The 15,743-nt window shown below is 35.6% G+C and overlaps 1 protein-coding gene across 1 annotated transcript; it reads right to left on the bottom strand.

The window, feature by feature from the left end:
* Positions 1 to 3,102: 3,102 nt before the first annotated feature.
* LOC107800539 (toMV resistance protein Tm-2(2)-like) lies at positions 3,103 to 14,887 on the bottom strand. Its single transcript, XM_075233417.1, is given in 5 exon segments — positions 3,103 to 3,324; positions 8,817 to 9,024; positions 9,027 to 9,221; positions 9,224 to 11,483; positions 14,739 to 14,887. Coding segments are annotated over 3 exon segments (2,556 nt in total). The 5' UTR covers positions 11,397 to 11,483; positions 14,739 to 14,887; the 3' UTR covers positions 3,103 to 3,324; positions 8,817 to 8,836.
* Between the last annotated feature and the right edge of the window lie 856 nt (positions 14,888 to 15,743).

Here is a 15,743-nt window from a genome sequence, read left to right as displayed (position 1 = left end):
GCTACGGCCGGTGGGGCAGTTATGTATCATTATTTACCACCGGTTGGGCAGTCATACATTTACTACCGTGTGACGGCCGGTCGGACAGTTACCATTGATCAATTGGCCAGTCATGCATCATACGATATGGATAATAGAAATAGTCTCAAAGAGAAGCATTATATATATAAGTATGATAAGTATGCAGATAAGGTGGCATTTCAGAGATTTAGGTTGATTCTTATGTGTCTTTAATTGATGTTGACTTATTGTTATGTTTCAGTTCTGCCTTACATACTCAATACATTATTCGTACTGACGTCCTTTTGTTGGGGATGCTACATTCATGCCTGCACGTATAGATAATCAGATTGACAAGCCCTCACAGTAGACGAGGTTTGCATTTAGCGAAGGATCGGTAAGACTCCACCTTATTCGGAGTGCAACCGAGTCTATGAGTCATCGTGTCAGAGTTTTTTTACAGACTTATGGGTAGGCCGGTACCATGTCTCATTTGATGTCAAACAATCTTAGAGGCTTTGTAGACAGAGGTTCAATTTGTACAATATGTCAGAGGCCTTGATGACCCATATGTATTCATATTTTAAGAAAAATGGTTTAGTAATATAATGTTGTGTACTTACAATTATACATTACGAGTTGTGGCCATGTTGGCCTATGATAGTTACAAAAAGAATGAATTAGTTACAAAGTGGTTCGCTCGGGCCACTGCAGTACCTGGTGCCAGCCACGCCTCCCAAGGTTGGGGCGTGACAGATACATTGCCTTCGACATGCACACTTGACATACATGCATAAAGATGCAGTTTTTCTCATGTTGTACGACATTGCATCATTCATGATTTCACCTGCATAGTGATATGTAGGCATATAGATGTACTTTCCTCATGTTATCTGAAAAAATGAAACATATTAAGTATTGTTGAAAAGTTTTGGGAAAAATCACAGTTTTACAAACCTACTCATATTTTGGTGATTCGGCAAAGGATTTGAGTTTTACTTTATACTTGAAAAGAAGCATTTATTTTTCGGGGTTTTATACGAGCTGAGCATTTATTTATTGAGTTATTTCTTGCACCATCTTTACTATATTGTTATGAAATGTTGTTGGTTATTGGAGTTGGACTCTGGCCCTTGTCTCAGCTCGTCACTACTTTCAACCTTAAGGTAAGGTTTGTTATTTATTGAGCACATGGGGTCGGTTGTACTCATATTACACTTCTGCATCTAGAACAAAAAAAATTCAATCTATCCTCATGTATTCACTGTGGAAAAAATATTCACCTATCTAACCACTGCAGGTAGGTTTAGAAATAAAGGGGAGAAACCCCTTGAAAATTCTAATGCTCCTTATTATTTTTATTATGGAAAATTCGGTCACATATCTAATCACTGCAGGTATAAAAATAGCAAGAGTTAGGTCTGGCGACCTGAAGCAACAAATTTGGCAAACAGCTAGAAAACTCGTAATTTTTATATGTGCCAAATAGCAGTGTTTATTTATTGTGGGACCACTTTTTACGACTGAAAGTGGTTGGTATCTTTTGTTAAAAAATTTATTTGACTTTTTCGACCAATTTAGATATTTTACGACCGATTTCGGTCGGTTTTCTCTTCCAATCGATTTTATAACATGCTGAAATAATTTTAGAGGCAAAATTAAAAGGATTTTTTTTACTCTGGACTCTAAATGAATTTTACAGTACAGTGTGAACGAATTTTGACAGATTTCTAGTAGTCTAAATATCATTGCTATGATAAGCAGCACTCAGAAACAATAGTTTAACATTCTGAATTTTTCTTTTGTTTCCTTTCTAGAGTTTCATATAGAAATCCAAGAGAAGATTGCTTACAATAAATTAAATTCAATGTGGTCCGACCCATCTTCGAATTTCATATATAATTGGGAGCTTAATATATCAGGTTACTCTTTCAATTTCCTTCTAGAGTTTCTATATTGTTATACATGCTAAGGAGGAAGAATTACAAAAAATTCACATTAGATACAACGACGAATCTAGAGTATAAGCTAAAGTACCCAGTAGCTTTTGCGCAGTCTATAATTTTGGATGAACTGAATTTAAGCTGCTTTTACGCACCAAGTGCTTACAAATACTTTTTAAAGTGTTGGAGCTGAATTTAGCAATAAGCAGTTATGTCTTAAAATGACCAAAATACCCTTAATAATGTTAACAGTTAACACTAAATAAAAGCTTATAAATGCATGAAATTGAACCAAATACAAGTAAACTTATATAATTACTTAAAATTATTAAGTAATTAAAGAATATATGGCGAGAGGCTATAGCTAACAATATATGGAACCATTTCAGGTATAATATACAAAATTTTCCCAACTAATTGAACGGGTAGAATCCAGTTGCTTCGACAACAATCAAACCCTTAAGCATAAACCCATTAATATGTTGTTTCCTTGCTCGTGAATTGGTCTTTTCTTTCTAGGATGAATATTGGTATGCTCAAAATGCATGTAGTCTTGTATAGCTCATGTGACAATGGCATCTCACCAAATTTTGTTTTTCAATCTAAGCATTGAGTATTCAAAAATACCGATCCGACATATTTATTTTAAGTTTCGATCAGTAGGTACAATAAGGGAATAAAATGCTCTTTGCCGAAAGATTCTTCATTTTCAGAGCTAGAACTTGATACCTCTAGTTAAACGTTGGAGAATCGCAATCATCCCACTAGACTTATTGTAGTGATATCTGATCACTCATATCATCAATTCTTAGTTTCTTACCACTTCTAGAGTCGAAAATATAAAAATTCACGGTTGGTTTTTTAAATTAAAACAAAAAAAGGTGTGAATAGAAAATAGTGGGAAAAAAATGAAGGAAAATGAAATTTGAATTAGTTCTTTTTACAAGTAACTGTGTCCCTCATTGGATAGAAAGAGGAAAATTCTTGTGCTTATATATAGAAGCACTTCTTCTAGCACTTAAAGAATTGAGAAGAGAACAAGCCTCGCACTATTGTCGTCTTGGCTCAACTTTGTTTGCTAAATAGAGAGGCAAATTTCTCCCCTCTTGATTTCAATATCACTCTTGAAAAAGAAAAGAAAAAAAAGAACATCTAAATCTACCGCTAATCCCAAATGTAAATATATAGACAAGTAGATAAAACAAAGTAAGAGAAATAGACAGTATTCTTTACAAATCACAAGCCATAACTACATTAACTTACAAAAGCAAGCAAACCTTTTCAAATTTTGTTGCAGTACAAACAGGCGTGGACCTCATTATCAGAAAGCTGAGAAGCTGTTCTCCAGCAAAACATTTTGTACACATTTTTTAAAGCATCCCTGCAATATTTTGTAGACAAATTACATGAGTTCATGAACTGAGTATCAATGGAAAAATTAATAACCTTAACGACAATATTAAAATCGGTACAAGAATCTTTCATATTAGCCAGACAGAGTCTTTTCTTAAATGGCGGAGTAGAATAGGAAGAAACATATTTAAGAGAACCTTTGAAATATTTTTCCCATTACTGAGCTTTGGGTAAAATAAACGGAAAAGGGCCTAAACTACCCCTAGTGTTTGATAAATGGTTTATAGATACCCTTCGTCCATCTATCAGTCCAAAATTACACATTCCGTTTATCTATCAGTCCAAAAATACACACTCCGTTTATCTTGTTGAAGTTTGGCAAAATGCCAAAGTCCCACATTGGTTGGGAGTTAAGTTTGGAAGGGATTTTTCCCCTATAAAAGAAGGCCTAATGTTTAGAATTGAAACACACCTCTCATTTGCCTTCTCATCTGTTTAAGGCATTTGTATCTTCTCTCTTTAGTATTATTTCACTTGTATTTTTGGAGTGAAATAAAATATTGGTTGTGTCCGAGGAGTAGGCAAAATTAGCCGAACCTCGTAAATTCTGGTGTTCCCTTTATTGTTGCTTTATTGTCTTATTTATTATTTGGTGGCTGTCATAATTTTTGGTATAGTAGTTGTGACTTATTCACACTATATACATTTGGCTTCCACAACAATTGGTATCAGAGCCAAGGTACTATCTAAGTATGCTCTGTGGTTGCAGCATAGTCTGATCTTCCACATCAGAAAAGATTTATCTTGGTAACTGAGTCAAGGTTCTGTCTGAGTATGCTCTGTAGTTGCAGCTTAGTCTGATCTTCTACATCAGAAAGGAAATAATCTTGATTTGTGTCGTCAGCTATTAAATAATATTTGTGTCAAATATGGGGGACAATAAACAAGAAGAATCTACATCAAGTGTCAACAATACGTCATCATTGGCATCTTCGCTTATGACAAGAATTGTGTCAAATGCGAAATTTGCGGTAGAAATTTTTGACGGGTCCGGACATTTTGGGATGTGGCAAGGCGAGGTTCTAGATGTTCTTTTTCAACAAGGGCTAGATCTGGCCATTGAAGAAAAGAAACCAGATGTTATTGGAGAAGAAGATTGGAGAATTATCAACCGTGTTGCTTGCGGTACCATTCGATCCTACCTTGCTAGAGAGCAGAAATATCCATACACAAAGGAAACTTCTGCAAGTAAATTATGGAAAGCACTGGAGGATAAATTTTTGAAGAAAAACAGTCAAAATAAATTGTACATGAAGAAGAGACTGTTTCACTTCACCTATGTTCCTGGTACCACGATGAATGAACATATCACCAGTTTCAATAAGTTGGTCACAGATTTGCAAAATATGGATACAACTTATGATGATGGTGACTTGGCCTTAATGTTGTTGGCGTCACTTCCTGATGAGTACGAGCACCTTGAAACTACTCTACTCCATGGAAATGACGAAATTTCTCTCAGAGAAGTTTGTTCAGCTTTGTACAGCTATGAACAAAGAAAGCGAGAAAAACAGAAGGGCGGAGAAGGAGAAGCACTGTTTGTGAGGGGTCGTCCTCAAAATCAAACGAGGACAAAGAAGGGAAGATCCAAGTCAAGATCCAGACCCAGCAAAGATGAATGTGCCTTTTGTCGAGAAAAAGGGCACTGGAAGAAAGACTGTCCGAAGTTGAAGAATAAGGCCAAACATAACAATGGAAAGGCCATTATGGATTCAAATGTAGCTGATTGTGATGATTCAGACTTCTCATTAGTTACAACAGAGTCATCAACATCATCAGACATATGGTTGATGGACTCGGCTTGTAGCTATCATATGTGTCCCAACAGGGACTGGTTCATGGAATTTCAAGAAGGAGAATATGGAGTCATCCACACAGCGGATAACAGCCCTCTTACCTCATATGGCATTGGTTCAATACGATTAAGGAACCATGATGGAATGATCAGAACATTGATAGATGTTCGATATGTACCGGATTTGAAGAAGAATCTCATCTCTGTGGGAGCCCTAGAATCAAAAGGGTTCAAAATCATTGCAGAAAATGGAGTGATGAGAGTATGCTCCGGTGCACTAGTGGTAATGAAGGCTAATCGGAAGAATAATAATATGTACCGCTATCGTGGCAGTACAGTTATTGGGACAGCGACAGTAACATCCAGTGACGACAAAGAGGCAGAAGCAACCAAGCTATGGCACATGCGCTTGGGACATGCTGGAGGAAAATCCTTGAAAACTCTATCAGATCAAGGATTGTTAAAAGGAGTAAAGGCTTGCAACTTGGAGTTTTGTGAGCATTGTGTCAAAGGGAAACAGACAAGGGTTAAATTTGGTACAGCGATCCATAATACTAAAGGCATTTTGGATTATGTACACTCTGATGTTTGGGGTCCTTCCAAAACACCTTCATTGGGTGGGAAGCACTATTTTGTAACCTTTGTTGATGATTTTTCTCGAAGAATGTGGGTGTATACAATGAAAAACAAAGATGAAGTGCTGGGAATTTTTCTCAAATGGAAGACGATGGTGGAGAATCAAACAGGCAGGAGGATCAAGTGTATTCGCACAGACAATGGAGGTGAATACAAAAATGATCATTTCAATAAGGTCTGCGAAAATGATGGCATCGTCCGACACTTCACTGTTAGACATACACCACAACAGAATGGAGTGGCAGAACGTATGAACCGGACCTTGCTGGAGAAGGTACGGTGTATGTTGTCCAATGCTGGCTTGGGCAAAGAATTTTGGGCTGAGGCAATTACATATGCATGTCACCTCATTAATCGTCTACCATCTGCTGCTATTGATGGCAAAACACCATTTGAAAAATGGTACGGAAAACCTGCTGTAGATTATAACTCTTTGCACGTGTTTGGCTCAACTGCATATTATCATGTGACGGAGTCAAAATTGGATCCAAGGGCAAAGAAGGCTATTTTTATGGGAATTACTTCTGGAGTCAAAGGATATCGCTTATGGTGCCCTATGACAAAGAAAGTAATATTCAGCAGAGATGTTACCTTTGATGAATTTGCTATGGTAAATAAGGTAACAGAAGATACCAAACAAAATGAAGGTGCTTCTAAGCAGGTGGAGTTTGAGGGAAAATTTATTTTTCCTACACAAGAAGCAGAGGAGGAAACAAATGAAGATTACCCTCTGGAAGGAGAGCCAGTAGAGGAGATTCCAACTCAGGAATCTCAACAACAACTTGAATCAATAGCAACCAGCAGGCCAAAAAGAACAATAACGAAACCTGTTCGTCTCATAGAGACGGTTGCTTGTGCAACCTCAATTGTAGCTGATGATGTTCCTACTACTTATAAAGACGCTGTCCAAAGTTCAGAAGAAGATAAGTGGAGGATTGCCATGAATGATGAAATACAGTCCCTTCATCAGAATCATACATGGAGATTGGCCAATCTTCCGAAGGGAAAGAAAGCAATTGGGTGCAAATGGGTATTTGCAAAGAAGGAAGGATTTCCTAACCAAGTAGATGTTCGCTACAAAGCAAGATTGGTGGCCAAAGGATATGCTCAAAAGGAGGGAATTGATTACAATGAAGTGTTTTCTCCAGTTGTAAAACATTCCTCCATTAGAATTATGTTGGCTTTGGTAGCACAATTGGATTTGGAACTAGTTCAGATGGATGTAAAAACTGCGTTTTTACATGGAAACTTGGAGGAGGAAATCTACATGACTCAGCCAGAAGGATTCAAAGTTGCTGGAAAAGAAAATATGGTGTGCAAACTTGAAAAATCGTTGTACGGATTGAAACAATCTTCTAGACAATGGTACAAGCGATTTGACGAGTTTATGTTGCGGCAAGGGTACAAGAGAAGCAAATACGATCATTGTGTGTATTTACACAAGCTTAAAGATGGTTCCTTTGTATATCTTCTCCTATATGTTGATGATATGTTGATAGCTTCCAAGAATTCGGAAGAAATTGATAAGTTGAAGATTCAACTGAAGAAGGAGTTCGAGATGAAGGATTTGGGTGAGGCAAAGAAAATTCTTGGCATGGAGATAATTAGAGATAGACGTTCAAAGAAACTCTGTTTATCTCAAAAGGAATATTTGAAGAGAGTACTTCAACGTTTTGGCATAGATGATAAGACTAAGCCAGTTAGTACTCCACTTGCTTCCCATTTTAAGCTAAGTACTACTATGTCGCCAATGGATGAAGCTGAACGAGAGTATATGTCAAAGGTACCATACGCAAATGTTGTTGGTAGCTTGATGTATGCAATGGTTTGCACAAGGCCTGACATTTCACAAGCTGTTGGAGTTATTAGCAGATATATGCACAATCCAGGGAAGGAGCATTGGCAAGCTGTGAAGTGGATTCTACGGTATATTCATAATACTGTAGATGTCGGGTTAGTTTTTGAGCAGGAAGACAATCAGTCTGTAGTTGGATATTGTGACTCAGATTTTGCGGGTGATATGGACAAACGAAGATCAACTACTGGTTATGTGTTTACTTTTGCAAAGGCACCAGTTAGTTGGAAGTCTACTTTGCAGTCAACAGTTGCTTTGTCTACAACAGAGGCAGAGTACATGGCTATTACAGATGCTGTGAAAGAAGCAATTTGGCTTCAAGGATTGCTAAAGGAGCTTGGTGTTGAACAAAAAGGTATCACAATTTTTTGTGATAGTCAAAGTGCTATTCAATTAGCGAAGAACCAAGTTTATCATGCAAGGACGAAGCACATTGATGTTCGGTATCATTTCGTACGAGAAATCATAGAAGAAGGTGGAGTCACGGTGAAGAAAATTCATACTACAGAGAATCCTGCTGATATGCTGACAAAGGTGGTGACTGCGGTCAAGTTTCAACATTGTTTGGATTTGATCAACATTGTTGAACACTGAAGATTGAAGATGAAGACACAACCAAAATTTGTTATTGAGAGAGAATTGAAAATGTGGAATTTTGCCAAGGTGGAGATTTGTTGAAGTTTGGCAAAATGCCAAAGTCCCACATTGGTTGGGAGTTAAGTTTGGAAGGGATTTTTCCCCTATAAAAGAAGGCCTAATGTTTAGAATTGAAACACACCTCTCATTTGCCTTCTCATCTGTTTAAGGCATTTGTATCTTCTCTCTTTAGTATTATTTCACTTGTATTTTTGGAGTGAAATAAAATATTGGTTGTGTCCGAGGAGTAGGCAAAATTAGCCGAACCTCGTAAATTCTGGTGTTCCCTTTATTGTTGCTTTATTGTCTTATTTATTATTTGGTGGCTGTCATAATTTTTGGTATAGTAGTTGTGACTTATTCACACTATATACATTTGGCTTCCGCAACATATCTATCAGTCATTAAAAGCTGATTCAGCAAGTCAAGACATAAATAATTGAAAAGGAACTTTTATTTGCCAAATCGATTGCTGAGAATTTTTTCCGTAAGCAATAATTACGGAGAATTGAATCTAAAATATGTAGAAGGAACTAACCTGTAGACCATTCATGGGATTCATATTCTTAGTTTTGCAAGCCGTTCTGAGAGCCTGATCTCGTGACCAACTATTAGTATTACCTTGTTCAGTTTTGGCATACTAATATCATCCACGGTTATTTCAGACAAAAAATCTTGTGGTTCCTGAATATGCAAAATTTCAAGCTGCGGAAAGCTATCGACAACACCAGAGAAATCCTCATTATTTTGAGGATCCTTAATTTTGGTAGTTTCTTAAGAGCTGGTGGTGGATGACCATCTATAGAAAGGTAGCGAAGAGTAATTTTGACGAGATTTGGAGGAAATGCTTCAGAGTTTATAGGCAATATTTTGGGCCCACATATATACAACTTAACAAGATTTTGATAGGAAGACAAGTTGATTGGCTCACTCGTATCACCTGAAAGTCTAGCTTCAGAATCTCCAACTTTGGCAGTATTGACATAGGGCTCGATAATATCTTGATGGTAGAATCAGATACTCCTTTTAAACCCAGTTTTCTTAAATTGGTCAAGCCGTGCCACAATCTCGGTTTAATATAAATGTCATTTATACATAACAGAGTTTGGAGATTGGGCGATGACATGTTATATCGACACAATGCACCAATACAAAAGTATTCGTCATATATATCAAATTTCCCATGACAAAGATGCCTCAATTGTTTCAACTCCCAAATACGTGAAGGAGGTCCGACATAGCTCTTTTCAACATCTAGGGTCTCTAGATGTTTGAGCTTTGTAATATTACTTGGCAAGTTTCCATAGATACGCCCCTCCAATTTGAGATAACGTAAGCAACTCATGTTCCCAATTTCGTTTGGAACAATGACTTCCTCAATATAATCGGGAGGCATGACTACACTCAACACATGCAATAATTTGAAGCCATGACTAACAATAAGGGATAATGTGCAAGGGTCATTTGTAAAACAGAAAAGCGTACGAAGCTTCTTAGGCTTGACATTTGAACAGAAGAATACATCAGCATTATCAGTGTAGAATGTCATCCTTCTCAATCTAGCTACACTGGCTGGATCACTACATGTATTATTCTTGGTGTGGAAGAAATTATTTTCTTCGGCCAATATAACACACAAATTATGTAGCAAGTCGTGTATACGACAACTTGCAATTCTTCCCTCATATGTCCTTCTGGCAACTTGAATCAAGTTTCTAGAAACCAAATCGTTTAGGAAATTCTCCGCCATATCTTCAGCCTCTTGCCTATTACCACTACTTACTACTATTACATTGTCTGCAATCCACATATTTGTCAAATCAAATGCAAGAATTTCATAGTCCTCAGGCAAAAGCCCAAAGTACAAGAAACATGGCCTTAATGCACTAGGCAAATTGTTGTAACTCAAAGTCATTATCTTAGCACATCCATCTTGAATTTTATTACTCATATTCTCAAGTACCTTGTTCCATGTATGTTCAATCCTCTCCTTCGTCCTTAACATGCCTGCAGTCAACACGATGGCTAGTGGTATACCAGCACATCTCTTAACTATTTCTTTACCAATATTTTTCAATGTCAGTGGAGCATTCACCCAATTGTTATCATCAAAAGTAAAAATATTTTTGGTAAAGAGTTCAAAGCTTTTCTCGAAATATAAGGGTTGTAACACGTGGAGCGAGCTTTCTCCTCCTATGTATCTGCCTACATAATTATTTCGAGATGTGATAATTATCTTACTGTCATTTTTTGATTCACACACAGAGAGAAAAAGTTTCAGATCATCCCAAATTTCAATGTTCCAAATGTCATCCAGTAGTATAACATACCTTTTTCTTTTCAAGAACGATCGTAGGCTATTCTCCAAATTATCTTTCCTTTCCTCTTCCCTCAGTCCAATTTGTTTGGCTATGTCAAGTAAGATTTCTCCCACTCTTGGCTGCTGTGAAACATAGACCAGCACGAATTGATTACGAACATGCCTATAAAGTTTCTTGGCAAGAGTTGTTTTGCCCAAACCAGGCATGCCAACGATCGAAATTACTCCATACTGCAACCCTTGATCAAGTAGTTTGGCTTGTAGAATATTGAAGTCATCATCCAAACCAATGACCTCTGTTTCATTAGCATGAAGGAATAATCTTCTCCGGTCCATTGGAATGTTGTCATACAGATTATTATTGGTACTTGTATCCATGATGTTGTAAGTTGTCCTCACACGATCAAACTCTACAACCCTTCTTTTTATCTTCTCGATCTCCATAGCAAATTTATGCGCAAAGGAAGCATGAAAAGGGATGCAAGCCGTTTGCTTAAGGAAACCAATCGCGCCTTTACTCTTGTGAGATTCATGAATTTTTGGAAGGAACTCGTCCAAGAGGTCCTCCACATCACCTGCTAGTTCTTGAATATCTTTTATAAAGTTTTTCACCCTTGAATCGCCTTCAACTACCTTGGTCGTGGCGTCATCTATGTAAGATCGAATGTGTCTCATTTCTCTCCGGAGCCAATAGATGTCCTCTTTCAACCAATATAAGCGCGACCCTTCTTGAACGAGTAGATTTCCAGCTATTTCAGTAGATTTATTGATGATTGCAGTAAGAATAATTTCACCCATCTCCTTTTTCTTTCGATCTTTTTTCCGCTAGGTAGACTTCTAAGTCTGGAGGTGATGAGGGCAGAGATACTTTTGTCTTGATATTACCTAATTGAACAAAGAAAGCAATGTTAAATCGTGAGGATGAGTAAAGAAAAACAAGATCAATTGGTAAAGGGAAAGAAAGACTACTCTAGCTAAACTTATTCAATCTGACTATTCGGTTTTAATGTTGAGTCTACATGCAGCGGAATGAAATAAGTCTGGCATTATTTATAGACTACCAATATGTTACATTATATTGTCAATATAACACTAGTAGAATTGCTAAGAACTGGACTTCAATCTAATATGCTACTTGTATATCGCTACGTACTACGGTGCTAGAAGCCTAGAAATATCTTTAAATCAGATATAAAATATGGTAGGAGGGAAAATCAGTAGTACAAATTTTTTTTCGTGAAGGTTTCAAGTATATGGATCCTATGGTGAAAACTTTCCGCCGGCCATGTTTGTATATGAAGACACATGTCATGTATTTGTTGGGCTTGAATAAACAACAACAATGAATAAGATTTTTCCTTAAGTACTACCCTATTTTAAAGGAACTTTTATATATATCTACGAAAAAATCCCTATATTAAACTAGATGAAGCTCTTAGAAGTTTTAAAAATTTAATTTTGTTAAAAATAGAAACCTCTAACATCTTAAGTAATTCTCCTTTTCTCTTTAACACTAAAACTTGTTGCAAAGAAGAGTTACATTAATAAGAGTTTCGACCAAATTACGAAAAAGAAACTACTCCACATTATAAGATCAGCTTAACAGATTATTGATATATATGGTAAGATTTGAAATAATTATGAAGAACGAATAAAAGAATAAGCATATGTCATAAGTAGGGCTGCTTGTCGGGCGGATTGGGCGGTTATTTACTCTTAACGGTTTGACTTATCGGTTATCGGCTTTTAAATGTATTAATCTGCTATCCACCCGATAAGATATAGGGCGGATTGATATCGGTTTAGCTCTTATCGGACGGTTATCGGGCGATTTATTGGCCTAATTCAATCTATACGGCGTGCATTAATCTATATTGCGTGCATTACATCCCAAAGTAGGCTACATTAACGCTTACTATTAACGCCTAACATATGCCCAGTGTTAACGCCTATATATCACCGTTAGAGTCTTAGAAACACAGATGGATTCTAATTTAATCCTAGAAAATGCAATACATGAAAGACAAGTTGTATTAGCCTCACAGTGATTACTTCAAAAGTTAGCACTAATATACATTATCGTTGTTGTGTATTTTAACACAAGATCCAGGGTTAACGGATTATCCGTTAAGAAAATTGAATAATCAGCCACCAAAAAAATTTCAATTCGTTCCCCATCCGTTAAACCGTTAACTCGATATCAATAAGCCATTAAGCTTCGGTTTCGGTTTGGTTTTTGATTTCAGTTCGATTTTGAACACCCTTAATTATTGTTAGCTTCAAGTTTCACGAATTAATTTTGATGATAACAAACCAACATAATTAATAATCAAATAACATTCGCTTGTGGTAATCTTATTTGTGTACAGGTACTTGGTGGAAATCATGGTAATCTTAATTTACTATAAAGTTGAAGAAGAAAGCATTTACTACGGATGCTATTAAAGATATATTGGGATGATTCTTATTATATGGAAAGAAGAATCTTCTAGATATCAAGGGCAATGATTTAGAAAATCTAGAAAGGAAAATATTCCATGATTACTTTCAAGATTCAAACATTTGAATTGAATTTCAAATGTGAAATGGCTTACTGCACTTCTAGTAGAAATCTCTACTGAAGGAAAGATTTTCTCAATTTCATTGAAGGAGGCTTGCTAGAATCATGGAGAGATTCTATTTTTCTGTGGAAGAAAAGTACTACATGGAAAAGATACTACAAGACCAAGGAAGAATATATTTTCTATGGAAAGAAAATATATTATGTATGTAGTACAATCTATATTATGGAAGGAAGAATATATTTTCTATCGAAAGAAAATATATTATGGATATAGTACAATCTATACTATGGAAAGAGATTATTTTCCAAGATCAAGAAAGGAATATTTTCAATATAATAGGAGAAGAATATATTTTATTATGGAAGATTATCAAAGGAGTATTTTCAATAGGAGTTCAAAGATGCTACTATTATTTATGGAAAAATATTCTTACTACATTTCCCCTTGATATGGAAAGAAAATAATGTATGGAAATAAGGTTGAGTTCCATATAAAGAATGACTATTGCTCTTATGGAAATACATCAAGACTATAGAAGATTGAAGAAGATGCACGTGGAGATGGAGTTATGAAATGCAAAGTTCTGTAAAGAAGATCAACCAAGATATTGCTTGCAAATAAAGAGAAAATATTCTACTACCATAAAAGGAAAAGAATCCTCTACACAAGGATTCTCATGCTGGTACTTAATGAAGAATTTATATATTCAAGAAAGGAAAGTGGAGACAATTAGAATCTGTCCAAGTACATGAAGTCAAACAAAGAAAGGAAATCAATATTGCAAAGTTGCCGATATCCATCTTCAAAGGAGTGCCACGTCAACATATTATCCTTAATCATACAAGTGCTGGAGCTACAAATTATGGAAACAAATAAATGAGCAACGGTCAAATCCCCTTGGGTCATGCAATAGCCATAACAAGTTGAAAGGGCTATAAATATACAAGCTCGATGAAGGAAGAAAGTACGCAGGCTTTTATACAATTTTCTATCCAACTACAAGTTCTTTATTCTACTCTTAACAAGCATTGTAATTCACTTTAGTAGATTTACTGTGTACCCAAAAGAGAGAAGAGAGACAGAAAAATATTGGAGAGGCAGTGTGTCCTAGAGGTTGTGTCATTGTTCGTTTCTTTGGTGAGCGAGTGAAAACCAAAGGGTCGTTGTTGGCGAGTGAAAACCAACCCTGTCAGCGTTGGTGGTGATCGCTGAAAATCACAAAGGTTGTACTCAATTCAATTTACGAAGAGCTCTAAAAGACAACCTTCTTGCAACCCAAGTATAAAATTCCTGGTGTCATTTACTTTATCGCTCTTATACTATATTCTGTTCCTTTACTGTTTATTGTGATTAACACTTGTTTAAATCGAAAGGACTAACAGTTCTGTGCAGGCTATCTCTGCATAAGTCGACGAAGTCTGAAGAGTAGTCGACTAGAAATTTAAAAAGGCTACAATTCACCCCTCTTGTACTTTCAATCATAAGGCGCCGATGATGCTAAAATGTGAAATTTCTCCTTTTAAACACAAAAAATAAGTCAAATAAAAAGGATCTCATTCAAAAGTAAAGGATGTACCTGATGGCTGGTGTTGAACTCATGTGTCTTCTTGATTGCTAGAGAGAAGATATGAAGAGAATACAAAATTCAAAGCATCTCTAGTCGAAAAAGTTTGAGAATAAGAAATATAAAGGTCAAGTAAACGCTTGAAATCTAACGTTATTGATATATTTTTTATCCGTTGTTGCTTTCACTCTGTATGATATTTAAATGACGTAGGAGGCAAATGATAATCAATATCTATCTATATCTATATCTATCTATCTATCTATATATATATATATATACTATAGTAAAAGCACGAAGTCCTTAGCAAAATGTTATTCGCCTTTTTTACCCTTTAAAAATAAATTTCATATTGGACAAAATCATAATTAAATTAATTTTCTAATATTTAGGAGATTGAAATTAACTAAAAATTTACTTACTAAATCTTTTTTTTTTATTTGAACTATTATATAGTACGTCCTAATATTAATGACTTTAAAGTCAATTAAAAATTTACCTTATATAAACTATCTTATTATTTGAACAAACTAGTAAATTCGATACTAATAAATGTAATCGGCCAATAGTTAAATGTTTTAAAAATAAAATAAACTGACAAAAGTACGTCAAATTATCAAAGACAACATATGGACAAACAATTTCTTAGTGAAGATGAAATTGGATACAACATCTTGGATTTAAAACTTATGCAAAGTTTACCTTCATGTATGCTACTTGAATGCTTTTTCCCCCTTTTTTACAGTCATATTCGTTGACAGTTCAAATAACTTGACACTATTAAAATAAAAAATAATATTGTAAATCATTTAATTTTCTCTAATAACTGAAATTCTAACATCAACTAAAATTTTGCTTACTCAATGTTTTTGTTGGAAATATTATGTAGAAAATCCTAATATTTAGATTTATTATTTACACAAATAGATAAATCTGGCAATAGCAAATCCATAGGAACGGAGTAAGAATGTTGATATTGTTTATTGCAGATTGAATTATTTTTTGTCATAGAATTCT

This window comes from Nicotiana tabacum, chromosome 16 (assembly GCF_000715075.1).
Source record: "Nicotiana tabacum cultivar K326 chromosome 16, ASM71507v2, whole genome shotgun sequence".
Lineage (NCBI taxonomy): Eukaryota > Viridiplantae > Streptophyta > Magnoliopsida > Solanales > Solanaceae > Nicotiana > Nicotiana tabacum.
This window is presented reverse-complemented; position numbering and strand designations above follow the sequence as displayed.